Source organism: Pocillopora damicornis, chromosome 12, assembly GCF_964200805.1.
Source record: "Pocillopora damicornis chromosome 12, jaPocDami1.2, whole genome shotgun sequence".
Taxonomy (NCBI): domain Eukaryota; kingdom Metazoa; phylum Cnidaria; class Anthozoa; order Scleractinia; family Pocilloporidae; genus Pocillopora; species Pocillopora damicornis.
The window spans coordinates 20,679,112-20,701,948 of NC_142681.1; the positions used below are offsets into that span (position 1 = coordinate 20,679,112).

Sequence of the window (22,837 nt, forward strand, 5' to 3'; positions counted from 1 at the left end):
CCGATTTTCCATTTTTTGACGAATTAATTCCAAAAAAACAGGGTAAACTCTGAGAATTCATGCTACAAGTGGATATTACCAGAAGTTCCCGAATGCCATCTTTGCTCAGATTTTTCCATTTTTTTCGTGAATTCTAGAGAAGCGGGACAATTTCTTAGAATTTGTCCCGCAAGTGGAATATAACCTACTTTGTCATGTCAAATCTTTCCTGATTTTCCATTTTTTAGTGAATCAATTCCAGAAAAACAGGGTAAACTCTGAGAATTCATGCTACAAGTGGATAAAACCTGTAGTTCCCATATGCCATCTTTACTCTGATTTTTCAATTTTTTTTCAAGGAATTATGGAAAAAGGGGGCAAATTTTAATAAATTATCCTCCAACTGGAATATGTCCTATTGACCTGCCACATCTAATCTAGTTTGCCCCGATTTTCCATTTTTTTTCAATGATTATAGAAAAACGGGATTCATTCTGAAAAGTCATCCTCCAAGTGGAATTTACCCTACTGACTTGCCTTCCATTTTTTTCCAATAAATTCTAGCAAAACGGGGTAAATTCTGAGAGAACATGCTACAAGTGGATAACACCTTAAGTTCCCATATGCCATCTTTACCCCAATTTTCCATTTCTTTTTTCAGCGATAAATTCTACGATTAGCGCTAATCGTTAGCCCCCAAAATAAAGCAACGCACAATAACTTAATATGTATTTAGACGTTTTTTATAACGCCCGCTTTCAGTTATTAACTTCCATGGAAATTAAAAACTTAGGCACACCAACGTGCTATGTAATATACTGTTCCCCGTTAATTGTAGTCATTCTCTAAAGAAGTCTCAATTAGAGACGAAACGCGTCGGAAATAAACGAGGAGCTTACAACTACAAGAAGTGTTTCATTGTGCGGCTCGCTAGTCTTACTTAAAAATGAAAAAAAGAGGAAAAATTACAAATTTTAAAAAAAGTTTCTTTTCTCAATGAATTCTAGAAAAGCGGGATGAATTCTGAGAATTCGTCCTTCAAGTGGAATAAATCCTAGGTTGCCAAATCCAATCTTTAATCCGATTTTGCATTTTTTTTCTTTTTTTTTTTCAATTAATTCTAGAATTACGGGGTAAATTTTGAGAATTTGGCCCGCAAGTAGCTAATACCGTAAGTTCCCATATGCCATCTTCACCCCAATTTTCCATTTGATCAGTGAATTTTAGGAAAAAAAAGAGGTAAATTGTGGATAATACCCGAAGTTCCCATATGCTATCTTTACCCCGATTTCCCATTTTTTTCTGAAAATTCTATAGAATAACGGGGTAAAATCTGAGAATTCATCCTTCAAATGGAATAGATCCTAGGTTGTCATATCCAATCTTCAACCCGATTTTCAATGCTTTTGGCTCAAATGACTGAATCGCCTCAAGTGACTCAACCAGCTCAAATGACTAAATTGCCTTAAATGACCCAAGCAGCTCAAATGACTGAATTGCCTCAAATGACTTAACCAGCTAAAATGACTGAATTGCCTCAATTTATCCAAGCAGCTCAAATGACTGAATTACCTCAAATAATCCAAGCGGCTTAAATGACTGAATTGCCTCAAATGATTCAACCAGCTTAAATGACTGAATTGCCTCAAATGATCCAACCAGCTCAAATGACTGAATTGCCTCAAATGACCCAACTGGCTCAAATGGCTGAATTGCCTCAAATGACTCAACCAGCTCAAATGACTGAATTGCCTTAAATGATCAAACCAGCTCAAATGCCACAATTGCCTCAAATGATCCAACCAGCTCAAATGTCTGAATTACCTCAAATGACTCAACCAGCTCAAATGACTAAATTGCCTCAAATGACCCAAGCAGCTCAAATGACTGAATTGCCTCGAATGACCCAAGCAGCTCAAATGACTGAATTGCCTCAAATGACCCAACCAGCTCAAATGACTGAATTGCCTCAAATGACCCAACTGGCTCAAATGACTAAATTGCCTTAAATAACTCGACCAGCTTAAATGACTGAATTGCCTCAAATGATCCAACCAGCTCAAATGACTGAATTGCCTCAAATGACCCAAGCAGCTCAAATGACTGAATTGCCTCAAATGACCCAACCAGCTCAAATGACTGAATTGCCTCAAATGACCCAACTGGCTCAAATGACTAAATTGCCTCAAATAACTCGACCAGCTTAAATGACTGAATTGCCTCAAATGATCCAACCAGCTCAAATGACTGAATTGCCTCAAATGACCCAACTGGCTCAAATGACTAAATTGCCTCAAATAACTCGACCAGCTTAAATGACTGAATTGCCTCAAATGACCCAAGCAGCTCAAATGAATGAATTGCCTCAAATGACCCAAGCAGCTCAAATGACTGAATTGCCTCAAATGACCCAACCAGCTCAAATGACTGAGTTGCCTCAAATGACCCAACTGGCTCAAATGACTGAATTGCCTCAAATAACTCGACCAGCTTAAATGACTGAATTGCCTCAAATGATCCAACCAGCTCAAATGTCTGAATTACCTCAAATGACTCAACCAGTTCAAATGACTGAATTGCCTTAAATTGTCCAACCAGCTCAAATGACCGAATTGCCTCAAGTGACCCAACTGGCCCAAATGACTGAATTGCCTCAAATGATCCAACCAGCTCAAATGACTGAATTGCCTCAAATGACCCAACTGGCTCAAATGGCTGAATTGCCTCAAATGACTCAACCAGCTCAAATGACTGAATTGCCTTAAATGATCAAACCAGCTCAAATGCCACAATTGCCTCAAATGATCCAACCAGCTCAAATGTCTGAATTACCTCAAATGACTCAACCAGCTCAAATGACCAAATTGCATCAAATGATCCAACTAGCTCAAATGCCACAATTGCCTCAAATGACCCAGTTGGCTCAAATGACTGAATCGCCTCAAGTGACTCAACCAGCTCAAATGACTAAATTACCTTAAATGACCCAACCAGCTCAAATGACTGAATTGCCTCAAATGACTTAACCAGCTAAAATGACTGAATTGCCTCAATTTATCCAAGCAGCTCAAATGACTGAATTACCTCAAATAATCCAAGCGGCTTAAATGACTGAATTGCCTCAAATGATTCAACCAGCTTAAATGACTGAATTGCCCCAAATGACCCAACCAGCTCAAATGCCACAATTGTCTCAAATGATCCAACCAGCTCCAGTGACTGAATTGCCTCAAATGACCCAACCAGCTCAAATGACTGAATTGCCTCAAATGACTCAACCAGCTCAAATGACTGAATTGCCTTAAATGATCCAACCAGCTCAAATGCCACAATTGCCTCAAATGATCCAACCAGCTCAAATGTCTGAATTACCTCAAATGACTCAACCAGTTCAAATGACTAAATTGCCTCAAATGACTCAACCAGCTCAAATGTCTGAATTGCCTCAAATGATCCAGGCAGCTCAAATGACCGAATTGCCTCAAATGATCCAACTAGCTCAAATGCCACAACTGCCTCAAATGACCCAACTGGCTCAAATGACTGAATTGCCTCAAGTGACCCAACCAGCTCAAATGTCTGAATTGCCTCAAATGACTCAACCAGCTCAAATAACTAAATTGCCTCAAATGACCCAAGCAGTTCAAATGACTAAATTGCCTTAAACTACCCAACCAGCTCAAATGATTGAATTGCCTTAAATGACCCGATCAGTCAATAATAGCCAACTGCCTTAAATGAACCAACTGGTTCAGATGACTGAATTGCCTCAAATGACTCAACCAGTTCTAGTGACCCAACTGCCTCTAATGACCCAACCAGCCAATTAAAGCCAACTGCCTCAAATGATCCAACTGGCCCAAATGACAGAATTGCCTCAAAGGACCAAATTGGTTCCAGTGACCTAACTGTTTCAGATGACCCAATAATTTCAAATAACATTTACTTTCTGAAACAGCAGAACCTAACATGTGGCCATCAGCGAAAATGACCCAATCAGTGCAAGTGACCCAACTGCCTGAAATGATCCAATCCCCTCAAATGACTCAATAAGCTTAGTTAAACTACAAAAAGCTACAGGAAAACAATGCAAGCTGTTCACAAGTGTTTCCATAGAGCAGGGAAACAAGAGACGAACAGCACATCTTCATTTCTTAATCACGGTCGTTAGTAATTCTGTGAGAACAGTATCGTTCGCGTACTCGGGAAAAGTAGAGAAAAACTTTCGGTTGAACAAGCCATACATTAGCGTTTCCATGGAGCAGGAAAAAAATCGACAAAGATCATGTTTTCATGCTATTAGTAATTATCTGGGAATACGCTTGGAAAATGCAGCAATCGCGCGCTCGGGAAAACTATAGAAAAACGTTCTGGAAAAGAAGCTATCAGTGGCGTTTTCGTGGAGTAGGAAAACAATCGACGATTTTCTTGTTTTTTTGGCATTTACCGTTTGCAATTCTGCAGGAAAACGCTCGACAAATGCAACGTTCGCGCGCTTGGGAAAATTATAGAATAACGTTCAGGAAAACAAGCTAGACACTAGCGTTTTCGTGGAGCAGGAAAACAATCGACAAACATCATGTTTTCATGGCATTTACCATTGATAATTCTGCAAGGAAAACGCTCGGAAAATGCAGCGATCGCACGCTCGGGAAAACTTGAGTAAAATGTTCAGGAAAACAAGCTATACAATAGCGTTTTCGTGGAGCAGGAAAACAATCGACAAACATCATGTTTTCATGGCATTCACCGTTAGTTATTCTGTGGAAAAACGCTTGGAAAATGCCTTGTTCGCGCGCACGGGAAAACTATAGAAAAACGTTCAGGTGAACAGGCTATTCATTGGTATTTTCCTGGTGCTGGATAACTTGCGATGAACTTCGTGTTTTTCCTGAGTTTTACTGAGGGTGAACAATGAATTTGCCGCACGTTTTCCGATATCGGAAAACGTCAGTTTAATGTTGAATTTCTCAGTCATTCACCATTTCGGAAAATTAACAGTGAACGCATGTTTTTTTTGCCGTGAATTCTGCGAATTCATCCCGCAAGTGATAGCAATACGCTAAGTTCCCATATGCCATCTTTACCCCGATTTTCCATTTGATCAATGAATTCGAGAAAACGGAGTAAATTCTAAGCATTCATACTACAAGTGAATAGTACCCTAAGTTCCCACATGCTATCTTCAACCCGATTTTCCATTTTTTTCAATGAATTCTAGAAAAACGAGGTAAATTCTGCGAACTCATCCCGCAAGTGATAGCAATATGCTGAGTTCCCATATGCCATCTTTACCCCGATTTTCCATTTGATAAGTGAATTCGAGAAAAACGGGGTAAATTCTGAGCATTCATGCTACAAGTGAATAATACCCGAAGTTCCCATATGCTATTTTTATTCCGATTTTCCATTTTTTCAGTTAATTTGACAAAAAACAGGATAAAATCTGAAAAGTTATTCTCCAAATGGGATAGATCCCAAGTTGCTATATCCAATCTTCAACCCGATTTTCCATTTTTTTTCCAATGAATTCTAGAAAAACGGGACAAATTCTGTGAAATTCATCCTTTAGGTGGATTCTATCCTATTGACTTGCCATAGCCACTTTTAGCCCCATTTTCGATTTAATCATTGTGTGAATTTGTCATAAACAGGGTAAAATAGGACAAATCCACCCAAAAGTGCAGTAAATCCTACAATAATTTAGAAACAGTACTAAAAAAAAACAGCTAAAATCAGCGGAACCGCAATAAAGTCACAATCTACTACTTCAATTTTTTTAACGGAGGGCTTAGTGCGATACGGCAAAAACCAACAGTACTCAAAATAAACAACTGAAGGCCAAACTTCTGTGATTGAAGGAAGACTTCGTGACGCAGACAAATAATCACAACTTGGACTTCTCAGTCGATCTCACCTCCGGCAGATCAGGTGAAGTGTCAAAAATATATAATTTTATGTCGACGAACCATAATCTATGATCTTCAACTATCAAAGAAAATAAAGCAATTGTGATATGACGCCACATTGTGCTTTTGTCTTAGCTTGTGGCTAAAATGTTGTCATTGACGTCGCAAGTCGAGCAATGAAGATTGTAAATAAAGCAAGGCTGCAAATAAAACGTGAACAATAACGCATCCTTTGGTCGAAAGTCGCTTTGTTATTCACGCGCAGCAAATTGTTCTTCCAAGTTTAGGTTATAAAAACGATGCGATCACTCTGCGTCAACGAACGATAGAACTTCAAGGAAAGCAATATGAGAGGCCAATGATCCGGTTCGCAGTGATTATGCAAACAGCATGTTTTCCTCAGATCAGTTACCGGAAAATACTGGTCAAATTTTCCACTTATCCCGACCCCCTTGAATGAGTATTTTTGCTTGAAGACATAACCACAACGGAGTCTCTTAACCAGTCCCAAGCCGCGTGTCGCTCGATAGATCGCAGGATATGATTGGCCACTGTATCACATTACGTCAGAGGACATATCTGCAATAAGAGGACATAAGTGCAACGGTACAAGTGAGAACCTACGTCTCGGGGACTGGGGCGAGGAAATGCTCAAAACCACCTTTCCGCCGCAAATTCTTGCGTTTCCACATGAGACACTAGCCACCCACGCGATTTTTCTGTTATTTTTTTCTGTTTTATGTAATGAAGATTTCAATTTTGATTTCGCAATTTCGAACGCTAAAGTAAAGCAAACCTTAATCACGGAGATATTAGTTTCTAAACCTTTGTTGAGCTGTTCTCGGGAGACCGACGGAAGTTGAGCCTAAAATGCCAGGCACATATTACAAACAAATCAAACAATAAAAAGGCATTCATTTACATGCACAGTTCAGTCAGTTGCGTTCCTCGGCTGGTTACCAAATTAATAAAGGAAGTATAAAACATGAGTGATAGAAAGTCCAGTATTCAGAATTATCCGCGGAGAGGTAAGAGGAATGGTATGAACACGTTCGTATACATTTAAGACGAGAAATTTTATATTTTTACTTATTCCTAGGAATGGACGACAAAAAATTATAGTACAAAGAAAGTGCGACGAAACATAGAGATGTCATTTGCCAGGTGTGTTAAATGAAATTTGAATTTGCACTCTTCTCCTTCTCAAAAATACACTTACAAAAACAAACAAACATCAGTTTTACATGGGTTTGGAAGAAACACTGGACGATTTTTGTGATTCTCAGTGAAAAATGTTAAAAAAAACATAATAATTCACTCAAAATACTTCGCTTCAATTATTATTAATGACTGTAATTTACTGGGATTAAAGGATTATTGCAACTTATGAATTTCAGTGGATTCGGTTGGACGAACAATAAAACAAACTCTGTGCCAGACTCTTTGATCCATCGTGATAACAGCATTTCAGAAAGAGATTTCGAAAATAAAGTTTGTAAGTTAATTGCTCCATGAGCTAACATCTTCTAAGACGGGTAACTGAGTTATCAGTTTGTGAAACTATGATAGCTTCAAGTCCTGAACAGGCTAAATAAATGTTCAACCGCTATAAGGAAAGTGGTAACTAGAACTTTTAGGTTCATCTTTGGTCAACAGCCAGAAGTCCGGTTTTTCTCTCTCTTTTCATCTTTGTCTTATTTATTGCTGAGAAACTTGAAGCAGCCACTTGTCATTTCATACGTGACAGTTTTCAAATATGTCATTGCATCATTGTTTCCAGAATGTGATTGCACAATATGTATGTTAATTAGTTGACAGATAGCTTAGTAGCAACAATACCAATGGCACGAAAAAAAGAATTGAACACCAACGTTTTGGTTCTCTTCCAACTGTTCTTTTCGTATGCTGCGTAACGTGCTTCTCGTCGAGTGGCGCTTCAAATCTGTTATATCTCTCAGTTAGTAAGTACTCCATAATTGGTCAACTTAGCGGGCAATTCTTAACTCCTGTCTACGGTCGCGCTCAGAAGTCCCTGCATTCACCGGGGCACGCGAAAAAAAATGAAACAACAGGCTATTGTTATGCTACATGAATGTTTCTCATTTCCGGTCAAAGAGGAAAGTTTTTTATTTTCAGCGAGGTGTACAAGGTCGTTTACTTAATATCGTTTCATATCGATACTCTATTTAGCAGGTTGTGCTTTTAGAAGTGAACCCACAAACGACTTTAAGAAATTCCTTGATTTTCAAGCAATGTTTTACAGCATACTCTATTTATTTGTCTTCATTCAACTTTCGCTCGGTTATTATGTTTGCTTTTTGTGAAATTTCTTTTAATGTATAGAGGAAGCTATTTTAAAAATAAAAATTATTCAGTTAGGATAAAAAAGTGATTTCAACACATGTAGCGATGACCCTAAATTGAGAATTATAGCATCGAAGAACAACTGCACATTAAAATTCACATAAACAAAAAGAGTTGGGCAAATTACACAGGAAACCATCGTTAACGACAATTAGTTGTATAGGGAGAGCGCAGGTGTTCTTAACGTCATATGAGTTTTATTTGAACGAGGAATAAGGATTTTCACTGCCCGGCTGCATTTCATTTCACTCCAAATGTTATGCTCATTGTCGGTCATTAACATTTTCAATTGTGTGGGAACACAAGTGTCACCAATGCATCAAGAAAGTCAACAATTCTTAGCTCTACGCGATGATAGGTAACTAGAAATAACTGCATCTGCGCCTGGACACGATATTTCAATTACCAACCAGTGCATGGGATTCGCCGAAGAGGCATCTTTTGAACTTATATCCGACAGGAAAAAATGACCGGCATAACTTGTCAGAGGAATACCCAAGTCAGGTAGATAATACATTAAAAATTTTTGTTCAAGATTCAGTCGTTATCGGAAAATGTACCATTTTGGGCTGAGGAAAATTCCCATGTTGACATAATTTCGATGAGGATTCCGACTTTGAGAGGGAAAACTCTTATGCAAAACGTAATCCCGAAAAATTCCCAGCTTTTCATCGTGTTTGGTGATAAAATATTCAAACTACGCATAATAGAAAGCTTGAGCGAAAATATCAGTGAAGTCTTGAATGTACCAAGCATTTGTTTATACGACAAATGAATAAAAATTGAACCATATTTTAAATTTCTGTGTGTGAAAGACACAAATGTGCACCTGTAAAACTCTAAATTTAATATTTAAAATATCCAATGTCCCAGAACAATCTTCTTTCGTTAAAAAAGAATAGATTTGAATTTAAAATGAAAAACTATTGAGATATGCGCTGAATTCACGGCATTGAATTTCGCCCTAAACAGTTAAAGCAAATAACGAAATAGTATGCAGTTCGGTTGGAAGAATAAACTTCTTAATTACAAGTGTAGTCAAAAATCATTAGGGTAATTTTAAGAAGAGGTTTCTATGCTTATGTAACAAAGTAAAACTGGTCTGGTCTAAGACTTTTTGACAAATGTAGTCATTCAATGGCAAAAAGGCACATGTATCCCAGGTTGCGAAGCTTTTAATATGCAGATCTAGAAAAGTAGAATATTCGAGAATTTTGCGATGTACTCGATCTAAGGTGTTTTGTTTATTTTATTTAAGTCAATTTTATTTTTTCTTTATCTAAACGCCTGGTACTGCAAACAGGAAAATCAAAAAACACAACGCTGTGCAATTATTAGATGTTTTTTCGGGGTTTACCTCAGTCAGACATTTCAAAAGACGAGCGATCCGTTAAGATCATCTTAGCCACAAAACCCTATCGTGCCTCGAAAACATTATGATTATCCACAGAAAAGCGTTAATTTGATGTACGACTTCTGATGACTCAATTGCATTTACTTTGTAGATTTACAAAGCATGACACTATAGCAGTATGCCTGGCTATATTCCTTCCGTTGACTGCCATAGTACTCACAATGGTGTCAATTCTACCAGCATTAGGGGCTCCACCGTTGCCTGACTTCTCAAATCCTGTCAAGGTATGGTGCATTATTGATTCGTGGCCCCACGCATGCGCGGTGTACTTGGTGGCCATTCAGGCTGGAAGAGATAGAACCCTGATGCATCGCTTAAAGATGGAACCGCAGACCATCCTATTAATTCCGCGCCATATGTCTCGATAATTATGCTTGATCAAAACAACTGGTGGAGTTTCAAAGCAGTTGACATCGATTGAAAAATATACACACAAACAATACTAATCTTTAAAAAAAATGGTATTCTTCGCTTGAACAAGTGGAATCTTCTACACATGTATTCCACGGGAAATTCCGCCCTGGGTCACAAAGATCAAGGACGGTATCTGAACAATTACGCACCTACTCCTCCCCTGACCCAACAAAAGTCAACTGATAACAAGTTAAGGTTAATGTTGGTTTATGGGAAGGGGTAGGTATGCAGTTGCTCAGATACTAACATTGATGTAAATAAATGTCCGCAGTTAATCCATGACTCGCTCTAGAAGACACGAATGTACATATAACACCCTTCTTGGTTTTAATGATTTCAGGGCTTTGAGCCAAGAGGCACAGTTTTAAGCGATCAGATTGTGACCCTGGGAAACTACCATCGGGCACTCTGCTCTCGCACTCTTTTTACGCAGATATCCAACACCTCACAACTCTGCAACGAGGCCAACAGATCGGCGCAACAGACTCCTAGTACTCCATTCCCTCCCCTTTCTAGAATCAACGATGACGTAATATTTGTTTTTGAGGCTACTGATTCCAGTCAGAGCATGTTTGAAGCAACTAAACTGAAGGCCACCTGTTCCATTGAGAATGAAATTCTAAGTTCTAGTTCCCATTTCTCTCAATACTGCTCACGTATTCCGCGTGATACAGAATCTGGTAAAACACGATGTTCCCCAAATCCGTCTCTTGGAAATTACGTAGCCCTACTGAATAACCGCACAACATGTCGAGACATAACTGATCAGGATGTTTCATACGTCAAGAATTTGTTACTTCACTGCCACCCTTACTTTGTGAAACAAACTTTAAAGGAGGACTGTTCCACTTCCAACTGTGAGGGCGTCCCGGCTAATTGCACTAAATACAACGCTGTGTATAACATTTTCCAGTTTCTAACAGACAATGAGATGAGTCCATCCAATGGCATGTTTCTGAAATATACTTCATCATTCCCAGCATTGTACTCATATGACTATGATAGTTTATACAAAGAACATTTAAAAGATGGAATTCCCGAAAAAGAAGGGGTAAAATTAGCGTCTTTCAAGTTCTCCAGCTATAAGTTAGACCAATTCAGTGAGAAGCTTCTTGCTGAAGTCATATTCCCTGCTCTTGCTATGATTTTTGTTTTTCTTATTATGTGGTTTTTCTTGGGTTCTTTCATTCTCACTTTCACTGGCCTTTTTTGCATTATTTATGCAATTGGTCTTTCATATTTTCTTTACACAATGGTCTTCAAAATAGACTTCTTTCCATTTCTGAACGTTACCACGCTGGTGTTTTTGGTGGGCATTGGAGCAGATGATGCTTTTGTGTACTACGACATATGGAGACAGACACTTGCTGCTAACCCTTGTGCAAACATCATGCAGCTGACATTGAAGACCTTGCGTTATGCTGCCCTCTCCATGCTTGTCACAAGCTTGACAACAGCATCAGCATTTTTCGCAGGAGTATCTTCCTCCATCACCGCCATTAGGTTGTTTGGACTGTTTGTTGGTACATCCATCTTGACAAATTACCTGCTGATGATAACATATTTCCCAGCTGTTGTGGCTTTGCATGAGAAGTGGGTGTTGAAGTACGTAGATGGACATTCAAGCTTGGAGGGGGTCCCAGCGGAATCAAGTGATCCCGAGAAGACTGACTCGGTTCAGAATGCACCTGTAGCACAGGATATGTCACAAAGTATCGCCGCTAAATTAGAGGAAAATAGTGGTGTCAAAGAAAAGAAACGAAGTTTTTGTTTTTTGCAAGTCATAGACTTTCCATGTTCTTCGTTAATATCAGCCACAAGTTTTTTCAAAACAATCAGCTCAAAAATGTTCGAAGATTGGTTGCCAAAAGCAGTGATCAAGTTACGTTATGTATGGATTACCCTGTTAGTGTGTCTTACAGCTGGATTTCTGTGCGTTAATTTTGCTAAACCAGGTCTGCGGCCACCAGACTCCAAGGATTTCCAAATGTTTGCTTCATCGCATCCATTGGAAAATTATTACTTAAACTATAAAAGCTACTTCAGATTTGAACAAAAAAATCGAGGCATGTGGGTAGAATTACTCTGGGGAATAATACCTGAAGATAATGGTAATAAATTTAACCCAGATGACAAAGGAACTCTTCAAATGGATGAAAACTTTGATAAATCGAGTCTTTTCAGTCCATCAGGTCAAAGTTTCCTTCGTTCCTTGTGTCAGTCCATCGGAGAACAATCTTTTTTCATGGCATTCAGCTCACAGGGTCAGCAGTGCCCCTTCGAAAAATTTATTGAAACTTGTACCTCTCCAGGCACAGGATGTTGTGGGGTCAATGCTTCTTTTCCATTTCCAGCTGATATCGCAGAGAAATGTGTGAGAGAAACTTCGACCTATAATGACACAGGTGTTTTGTTTGATGAACAGGGAAAAATAGTTGGTTTTCATTTGGAAATACTCACAGATCAATCATTTACCACCAGCTTTACCGTTATAGACGACTTCTGGAAGAAAGTGAAATCTTGGTTTGACAAAGAAATGGCTGAAGCCCCAACAGGACTGAAGAATGGGTGGTTAGGATTCTGGAACCTCGATTTCTTCGCTCTTCAGATTGGATTGTCTGAAGGAACGTTTTCTTCGCTGGGAATCTCAGTTGCTGTGTCATTTACAGTCATGCTGCTTACAACCCTCAACATCTTAATCAGCATCTACGCAATCATTACCATCATTGGAATTATTTCCATAACCATTGGGTGTCTTGTGCTGGCTGGCTGGCAATTGAATATTTTAGAGTCCATTGTGGTGTCAGTTGCAGTGGGTCTGTCCATTGATTTCACAATGCATTATGGTGTGGCTTACAGACTTGCACCAGACAAAAGTCAGACAAATAGCAGGGTGCGTTACTCTTTGAAGCACATTGGATCTGCCATAACAATGGCCGCTCTTACAACGTTTTTCACAGGTAGGGGAATTTATAATTTTAATAAATTAATTATTAGCAAAAATTACGCGATTTCCTTGGAATTTTCACTGGATGATGGAAGCATTGCGGTCTGGTTAGAAGCTTGTCCGACTAGATAGGAAAATTCCGTCATTAATTTTCCACTTCTACTTAGACTGTGAGCTATATATATACATGTCACAGGGCTCCTAACTTTTCTTTTGATAGATTCTTACGTTTATTCCAATTGGGTTCAACCAGTACTTAATCTCGATGTTGACAAATGGTTAGCTTCGACATTCAAAACATTCGAAAAAGTCTGTCTTAATGAAATATTGTTTGCTTTAAAAGCCTGCAATGTTCTTTTGATTGAGGTATACTTGAGCAATAATTGATAGCTAATGTCATCACTTTGTTTCCATGCAGGTTTGATGATGATGCCAGCTACAGTCTTGGCGTACTATCAGCTTGGACAATTCTTGATGCTGGTTATGGTCTTTAGCTGGCTCTATTCCACGTTTGGCTTCCTGTCAATCTGCTCAATGGTTGGCCCAAAGAACAATTTTGGACAGTTAAGCATCACTCGTATCTTCAGGAAGTGTGGACTTTACAGAACCGAACCAGTGCGCAAAATCGAAATTAATACAAGTAAAACCATAAATAACGAGGTTATAAACTTGAATGAGAATGTCCCCGAAAAGCCGCCACCAGAGAGGCATGATGACGTCACCTCCCCCTTGCCTGAAAATCCAGATTGTGCGTAGTTTCTCACACAAGAAACATTGCTTGAAAAAAAACCATTCAATTTTAACTTTTATTTTACTCGTCACAAAACATTACGAGAGTAAGCAAATAGTATCCTTAAAAACGCCAATTCTGGATGAGATTACGACGAAAACTTGTATCAAGTAATTTAAGAATTTTTGGACCTATTGTAAATACTTATATCTGAGTTTTCATTGGGACGAATGACAAGTGACGGTCGCATATCAAACTAAAAAGAACAACGTTCATTTCGATTCACTTTTGGTCATTTGTTTGCTCGTTCTCTTTGCCAATCATCTACGAGTGATAAGTCTGCTGTATCATTGCCAGTAAATGTAACTATCACAACCCGCGCCTTTAGGATAAAATGAGGATGCCTGTTTGATTTTCCAATAAAATGGAACACAGTTTGCTTGTAGCAGCTTCTCACAAGTATTCAAGAATTAGTCTCCATGTTACCGTGCGTCTGTTTAGTTTTATATAAAAAGCTCAGTTATGCACGCATTCTGATTGGTTCTCACTTATGATCTATTGGAGGACAGACGCATAGATGACGTCATCATTAAAACTTTTAAAAATTCTTTATTATTTAAAACAAATAGATTCCAAGTTGCCGTGCGTCTGTTCAGTAATAGATCACAGAGGACGTCAAAATGTGATAAGAACATCAGTGATTCACTCGGCTGCGCCTCGCGTGCCACTTTTTTGTTCTTACCACATTTTGACGTCATCTGTGATCTATTACTGAACAGACGCACGGCAACTTGGAATCTATTTCTTAAATAGATCAAAGATGACGACAATTTGTGGTTAGAAGAAAAAAGTGGCACACAAGGCGCAGCGGAGTAAATTACTAAATGAAACGTTCTTGTCACATTTTGACGTCTTTTGTGGTCTACTACTGAACTGACCCACGGCGATATGGAATTTGTTTGCTTTATGTAATAAAGAACCAAAAACTTTTGATGGTGTCGTCATTTATGCGTCTGTCCTTCACTAGCGAGTCCAGGTAAGAACCAATCAAAGTGCGTGCGTGTTCCCTGTTGCCAAACGCAGTACCCAGTCTCCTTGCGATGAGTAATGAAGGGTGCAGGTTTGAATCTCAAAAAGATTCAAAAGCTCGGGTCTTTTCTCTGCTCAACAGCAACGAAGAAAAAAAATTAAGTTCCTTTGTCTGTTGAATAACCTGTCTAAAAGTCACGTTTATAGTTTAACCACTTTGTTTTAAAACGAACTGAATAACAACACGCATATTGTCTGTTTCTGGCGTGTCTAACATAGCACTACACTGTGAACTTTATACTACAGGGATAATGACAGATAAAGGTACAATTTCCGCACAGCCCCATACTACATTATGCATTCAGTTCTTGACTAGAGAAAACAGTGAAAAAAACAATACATTTCCATTGAGAAAACAGATTTGTTTTACAATAGTATGGGGCTGTGCGGAAACTTTTCCCAGATAAGCAGCAGTCATGCAACTTATCTTACAGAAGTCCTGGCGATGCGCTGTTTTAGAGACGATGAGTAACCGGGAACCACAGATCAACAAGCAAAAGATAAAGAGGCCGACCAAAAGTAACGACGAGGAGAGAGAAGGAAAAGTCGCACAGGTAAGTAAGACAGTAAGGGACAAGGTACTATTATGCCGGAAACAAAACAAACTGTCCTCAGGTATAATCAAAAACCATACAGTATACTGTCCCGGAAGGCAAAATGGCTCTTGTTGAAGGATTGTACAACACACACCACAGGCTGCCCAACCAAATTATACAACAATAACACCATTGGGGCGACCAAACTTCCTCTTCCACGACTGAACCTGTACTCTACATTGATTATATATTATAGATAATTTCATACAAATAGCGGCTGCCACTTTTGTTGGATGATGTCTCATATAGATGGCGTCTTGTCCTCAAAGTCTCGTAAAGCCCATTTTCGCTTTAGTGTTTGCGCCTAAATATTCATAAACCATCTAGGGACTTCAGATTCAGCAGTGGCACTCAAATAGAAATCCCATCAGTGACAAATACTATCCAAGATCATGCTGCTTTTCTCTTTAATAAGCTTCTAGGAAAACCTTAGAAATACTGTAAGTCATAATGTCTTGAGCTGGGAAGTTAAACACTTCCTTCTTGACAAAACTAAGGCCACTAGATCATGTTAACCTCTTCACTCTGTAAGTAAACTTCCTTTAGTTGTTATTATTTGTTAATTGAATCCAGGCTAATACAAAGTTAATTACAATGAAGATTATATAGTATAATGTGAAGTATATATTACATAGTATGGTCTGTAACAGCTGTTTTTAAAATATTTTTCTTTCTTTTCAATTGGTTCTATAACATCATTTTTGTTTGTTTGGTTCTAGAAATGTCACCAACGAACTAATATGATCATTATCATTAATTCACTCATATGACATAGAGCTAGCTACCTACATCAGTGATTACCATTGTCCTAAATCATAACTACTTAAAATTGAAAAATTGTATCATTTTTGGCTAAATATACACATTCACTTGCCATACACAGGTTTTCACCAGACTATAGAATGGTGACATATATAACCTTAATTAACAATCTGACTGTCACTAGGTTTCTTGTACCACACATATTTACAGGAATTACGCTCAAAGACTTTTTCTTCACCCACAGCATTGAAGAACCATTTCAAAGTTTTAAATAAATGCATATTAGACAATTTAAGTGTATAAATTATTTTTTAAAATGATACATTTTGATGTCAATTGTGCAAACTCACTATTTGTTACATATTTGCATTAAAAAGAGAGAACAAGCAAACAGGTTTGTGAATTGTATTGACGGCCAGAAAGATAATTGGGTGTTATCTCCCTCAAATAACAATCATAAATATATTGATCTTTCTTAACCCTTTAACTACCAGATCAAATTTGTAATTCTCCTTATCATAATATTAGCTTAGAGAATTTAGTATTGAATCAACTAATTATCCCCAAATTGATATTTTCTTTATTCTCATCACTCTTCTGGTTGATATTGTATTGATATTGTTAGGAGAAATTCTTTCTTTGTCACTCATGAGAGTTAAAGGGTTGAGTGTTAGTCACAAAAAGCCTTGACAATTTAGGAAAAACTTCACACCATATGATAATCCTTTTGATTATTTTCAGTTGTGAAATAATTTCTTTAATTTTGGAGCATTTTGTGTTGTTCTCCAGTCTCCATGTCTAGTCATTTGTTTACTCTTACTCTTTCACTCTCATCCAAGCTTGCCGTGTTGATACATGCCACAGTGAGCTGAATCACACTGATGGACTGCTTCAGTATGCAGATAGGAAGAGTCAGCCAAGCTAGAGCTACCCACAGACCAAATGTGCTGCCAGCAACAGACACTTTGACAAAAACAGTATCTCCCAGTTAGTGTGTATGCTATGATTGGTCAATTAAATGGGCTGTATGTCACTGTATGGCTGGCTTAATTTAAAAGTTTGTTTGAACTGAAACCTCCCCCCTCTGTTTGACCCTAGGGATATAAAGAACATCTTATTAATCTTGTTTTCTCAGTCCATATCATAAGTTACTGAACTTAATTTTTTACGCTCTGATTTATGGCCAGTGTGCTTTGCGCCCAGGCCATGATTCCAAGTAGAAAAACTTGATCTGTAACTTACCTCAAACCTGCTTAAAAAGAGGTACTGATGAATAAAAAAAACAGACCTGAACTGCTTTTTCAATGAAATAAACATTTGGTGTATAATTATCTCAAAAGCTGCCATTTCACTGTGTTGAGTTTAAAAAAAGCATGTTTTCTTAAAAAACAAATGTATCTGTACATAAGTACTAAAGAATTGTACTTACAGACTGGCCCACTTGTGAAATGAACCAAATACAACATACAGAAAAAGAGTTCATTACCAGCACACATGATGAACAGTACCACCTGAAAATTAGTAAATAAAGCCTAGAGTTTGAGAACTGAAATACAAAGAATTCTTCAAGTTGAACACACAGCATTAAGTTGGTTTCTCACTGGTTTCCCCAGAAAAAGACTGCCTTATTTTTTGGAAATTTACTGTTTCTCAAAGCATTTATCTTGTAAATGGAAGAAGGGGTTCTTCACAGCTGAGCTTGTTACTGGTCTCCCTGTGACAGCTACGAGATCGCAACTGAACCCCTTACACATAAACATCAGTATATCTATTCTCCATACTGTTCTCTACATATTTCCAAAGGTGCTGACAAGGTGAATTTATTTTTTTATAATATTGAGAGCTTATTTAGTTGGTGATCATTTCCTTTATTCTTGTGACCCTAATAGATGATTCAGGGGTGATATTGTGAGGAGAAATTAGATGCTAATCACTCTTAGAGGGTTAAAGGGTTTAACACAGTGGGAGGTTTAAATTTTGTCTTTTGGCAACACGCAGGAGAACTGCCATCTTGATATTAACCCTGTGTATTCTCTGCATAAGAAAAAAAATTATCAAAAATTGGTTACCCTTGAGTGATAGTAAATCCGCAGGAAGAAGTTGCCTGATAAATCGATTTTCTTGTGACTAGCTCCTCCTTTTAATAATGAACTAACCATTGAGAAAGACAGAAAATTGTTATATTTTGAGAAAATAATTGCTCATGAAAACAACAATATCATAAGGCCAACAACAGAACATTCATTAATAATTTGTGATAATTAATGATATTAATTAGTTAATTATAATAGAAATGTAACTTTTTTACCTTTGTACATGAATCCAATGACTGGCAATATCCAAACATATCAACAATTGGAAGACAAATGTGAATCTTGGATAAAACACTGCTAACATCACAAGAAGTGCTGTGGTAACACATCTATGGAAAATGTAAACAAAAATTGGCCCTGTCAGAGATTTGAAAGGTTATTAAATTATAAAATAAATATTCTCAAATCTCTCTTTTCCAGTCCTCATTTCAAAAAACTTTACCATACAAGATACTTCACCTGTCTGTGAGCATATCTAGCATGGCACCAAACATTGTACCTAAGAAGTTAAAAAACATTTTAAAGTTTTGAGTTGAATTAAAAAATAGCTATTTATTAAAAACAACTAGACCATCGGAATATTTGCTACATTTCTGGACAGAGGTTGTTAAAACTGGCCAAATCTATTAACGGAGTATCTATGTTTGAGAGCTTGCCTGTCACATACCCACCCCAAATATGCATGTGTACCCCCCCCCACCCCCCCAAGATGGTAAAAGGCACTGGACAGAATTAATGGTGGCGTTAATGCAACTTGCACAAGTGGGTAAGAAGACAGTGGAAACGAGGTACTCACAATTAATTTTCCCACCCACTATTTTGAAAAAAAGTGATTCGTGATCACCATGCATCCTGCCATTCTGTTAATCACATGAGGAAGAGGAGTCCTTGGACTTTCCCCTGGTCACGCCAACTGAAAACAAGACTCTTTTTGCGACACATTACAAGAGTCAAAATATCCTGGCGATGGGAAATTACAGCTCTTAATGATCGAACTCACTTTGATTAAAGTATCGTGCTGCATACCCATCAAATGCATCTAACAGGCCACTCAGAAGATACATGGATGCCGCCACGACACAGTTCGTCGGCATGAAGTAGAAGGATAATATAGCTAACACGATCCGTGCATAACCTGTCAGATCAGTAAAGTACCATTTGCGATTTGAAATCTCCGAGACTGAAAACGATTCTGGTATTACAACATTATTGAAAATTCTAAGTGAAACATGCTATTTCCACAATAAAACAGCTGTTACGAGGTAAAAAAGTGCCAAGAAAAAAATTTACTCACCTATGATATTAGGAATAAATAGAAACACATTTTCAGCCATTGTTCGCAAAGGAAAGATCTCAAATATAGGTTAACTTGAACCAAATCTTCAACTGTACTCTGTCTCGCTTTAGAGCGCTTTCGGTCTGTTTTTAAGTTTCTCTCAGGGGTAGGGTAGTGAGAGGCGGTCGATGTTACTGATTTAATATGACTCTTTTCAAGAAATTCAGAATTTAATTTTCTCGTCTCATTCAGAAAATAAAAAAAAGTCATGTATTTCTGGTATTTCAGTTACAAAAATAAAAAAAGGAAATAAAGAAAGATAAGCACAATGTTGTTGGGGAGGTAGGTAAGGCGAGGAATCTGGTGATGGATAGGGTAGGATTGTCAATGAGGGAGTCACCCTAGCAACCTTTGTCTTATAAGGCCTGGGCACGAGCCCAAACGACACGTCGCGAGCAGAGGGGCATTTTGTTGCGCATGCGCCAAGAAAATTTGGTCGGCGCGTTCGGCGCCATTTTGATATTTTCAGCGCGCTTTTGCGGGTTTTCAACTGAGCGATCGACACCTTTCTGTGATATTTTTTGGAGAGGGATGGAAGAGTATGACAAGTTTACTACCATTTCTAACTCTGTGGATACTTGTGGAGTTTGCTGGCTCTTCGGATGAGGATATTTTGATGATCAAAGTGCGAACAAAACGCGAAAAAAAGTCGAAAACTTGAAGTTTGAGATTTGATTTGCTGACGATCAAGATGTGCACATGAGACTACAAACCTTGAAGGTTAGTCTTAAGATGTTGATGTCTTACTTCTATAAATCACGAAGTGATGTGTGGAGGTGATCGTGAGATATTCGTTACGATAATAGAAGGTAGTTTACAATTTGATCTTATTTTACTTCAACTTTGAAATAAAATTACGTTAAGTTCGAGGTGGCCCCCAAGCTTCAAATCACTTCAAATAACATCTTATCTTCTTTCTCTTTGTTGTCCCATTGGACACAAGGCTTAAAAAAATGTTCCAGCTTCAGGATTGAGTTGCTCTTTCTATAACCTTCGGCGAATTCGTTTTTGGGAGGTTGAGGTGGATTTTCAAAGTCATGGCTCACAACTGTCTTTGGCCATTTTGCTCTCCAAGTCTGTTGTACTTGGTACGTAGGCATGCGTCTTAACAACGTTTATAGTCTTGCCTCGATCATCTGCGGTTTTATCTAATTTTTTTGCTGTGTTTTGGTGAGAATTTTTCTGATTGCCCTTTTGGGCTTGAAGGGCTTGCTAGAGGATAAACTTCGGTAGAACTTGTTTTATCACATGGCCCCCAAATCTCTCACCACTGTCAGTTCATTGTTTATTTATGTAGCCTTCGGTCTAACCAGTTCATTTACCTCAAAAAAATCCGTGAGCTTTGTCTCATGAGTTTAAACTGGTGCCGTTTTCTTCATGTTCATGTGTTATTCGAAACGGATGGCGCCAGCTTCATTCTGTCTTGTTTATTTCAGTAGAATACTTTTGCCATACGAAATGAATTTTGAGTCGAAGTGTACTATAAAACTCGCAGATTAAAATTATCTAACTTTCTCTGGTTCTTAAAACATGAGGTGAGCGATACAATAAATGAATAATTACTCAAGGGGCTGGAACTCTCTTTCTTTAGAATGTGAACTACAGTATTTCTGTCATATTTGAAAACGAATTTCGGGTTAAAATGTCTTCAAACCAGTTTGACTTGTATTTCTCTTTGCCAGATAAGTCTTGATCCTTCAATTTTTATTTCTTAATTGAGACTGATGATTGGAATTAACTATTGTGTTCTCTGCTGTTTAGGGAGATGTGAAGTGACCCCACTACATATGGTCAGTACTATTGACAGAAAGGATAGGTGTGACATTTGCTGTGGCAAGCTGGCATTCAAGAGAATGTCATTAGTACCAGAAGCTTACTACTGGTATAAATTATCAATCTTTTGTTCTCTCCACACAACTTGCCTCAACTAGCTTATGCTATATGCAACTTGTGTCTATACCTTTTTTTGCAACTATAAAATTACCAATAAAGTTTTTTGAAAGTTTTGTCCAAATTTCATGGGAAAACAATATGAGGAGTGATCAGGTGAAATATTGTCCTGTTCCATAACAGTGTTTGAGCTTCCAGGCAGAGCTAAAAATTTCTTAAGCGACTGATTTATGATTTTCTGCCTTAAAATTAGCACAGCCAAACCCCTGGCTTGAAAACTATTAATTTCTGCAAATAGGCATCCAAGCTGATGCCCATTACTTCAGAATATGCAATATCAAAGTCCCCTTTTGACTTAGGTCTCATTTCTCTAAAATCTGATAGATGTAAAGCATCAATTTTCATAAAGAGATCAACAAACCTCTTCACATTAGTTTAATCTGACCTCACTAAGTCTTATTCCTGAAAAGAAAAGGCTTTTTTTTTTTTTACCCTCACTGTTAAATATCAGCCTTACTGGTTCTTTGTTGTTTAGCATGTGTAAGAGTCTTTTCAGACCATCAAATTGTCACACAACTCTTGTAATTTAATAGGTTGGAGAATAAGGTTGCAAAGAGTGTATATGATTTTTTTGTGCAGTTGAAATGATAAATGATAGTGATTTTCACTGGGTAATAATTGATTTAACTATTCATCTTACAACTGGAAGCCCAAAGTAGTACTTGTTTTCTTTCACAATTTCCCCACATCATCGATCATATCTGATGATATTTCCGAGACTAATGATTGAAAAGACTTTATCTTACTCTGATAAAATCCATAATTATTCCTCCATTTCTAACCAGATGGAGCTACCATATCTCTAGCATTAGCATTGTCTTACTTTTCTTTACTCGACATTGACCTTTTTTATTTTGGTGATCGACCCTGCCGGTTGTGATTCATGTCAAAAAAAAACTTTTGAAACAAAACATAAACCTCTGTAAACTTTACATTTTTGCCAAAATTGGAGATACACTGCACTAGCAGTACAGTTGAAGCTCTAAAAAACGCTTACAGAAAGGCGAGTACTTCAAATGATCACCGATAACTTGAGATAGCAATGACACGATAAAAGTATACTATCCAATTCTTTTGTACTCTTCGACAGGCCACTTGCATCCTTTAAAAATAACATCATCTTCATCGATCGCCCAGACAATCACGAGACAAGACTCGAACAATCTTTTGCATTCTGAAAATAACTTCCTTCCACACATCACACAATAATTTCAAGGATTTGCCGCTTCCATCTACGTTACAGAAGAAAAAATG

At 37.9% G+C, this 22,837-nt stretch overlaps 2 protein-coding genes and 1 long non-coding RNA gene across 5 annotated transcripts; 2 read left to right on the forward strand and 1 right to left on the reverse strand.

Moving 5' to 3' along the window:
• Positions 1-6,663: 6,663 nt before the first annotated feature.
• LOC113670941 (protein dispatched homolog 1) lies at positions 6,664-14,222 on the forward strand. 2 transcript variants are annotated; one of them, XM_089190486.1, is made up of 5 exons: positions 6,664-6,916; positions 6,988-7,052; positions 9,758-9,890; positions 10,421-13,040; positions 13,446-14,222. In XM_089190486.1, exons 2-5 carry the CDS (start codon positions 7,039-7,041, stop codon positions 13,781-13,783), a joined length of 3,105 nt encoding a protein of 1,034 aa, XP_089046612.1. In that variant the 5' UTR covers positions 6,664-6,916; positions 6,988-7,038; the 3' UTR covers positions 13,784-14,222. The 2 variants fall into 2 exon arrangements, with proteins under 2 accessions (XP_089046612.1, XP_089046611.1); XM_089190485.1 differs by lacking the exons at positions 6,664-6,916; positions 6,988-7,052 and adding an exon at positions 7,779-8,756.
• A 1,610-nt stretch (positions 14,223-15,832) lies between these two features.
• Positions 15,833-19,743, reverse strand: LOC113665195 (CDP-diacylglycerol--inositol 3-phosphatidyltransferase). The gene is made up of 7 exons (XM_089190491.1): positions 19,592-19,743; positions 19,298-19,432; positions 18,757-18,796; positions 18,513-18,626; positions 18,274-18,355; positions 17,634-17,715; positions 15,833-17,167 (listed from the first exon to the last, which is right to left on the reverse strand). Exons 1-7 carry the CDS (start codon positions 19,629-19,631, stop codon positions 17,007-17,009), a joined length of 654 nt encoding a protein of 217 aa, XP_089046617.1. The 5' UTR covers positions 19,632-19,743; the 3' UTR covers positions 15,833-17,006.
• A 290-nt stretch (positions 19,744-20,033) lies between these two features.
• LOC149036937 (uncharacterized) lies at positions 20,034-21,647 on the forward strand. 2 transcript variants are annotated; one of them, XR_016181951.1, is made up of 3 exons: positions 20,232-20,353; positions 20,649-20,721; positions 21,395-21,647. It is a non-coding gene; the product is annotated as an uncharacterized LOC149036937 (long non-coding RNA). The 2 variants fall into 2 exon arrangements; XR_016181952.1 differs by lacking the exon at positions 20,649-20,721 and having other exon boundaries at positions 20,034-20,353.
• Positions 21,648-22,837: the final 1,190 nt, after the last annotated feature.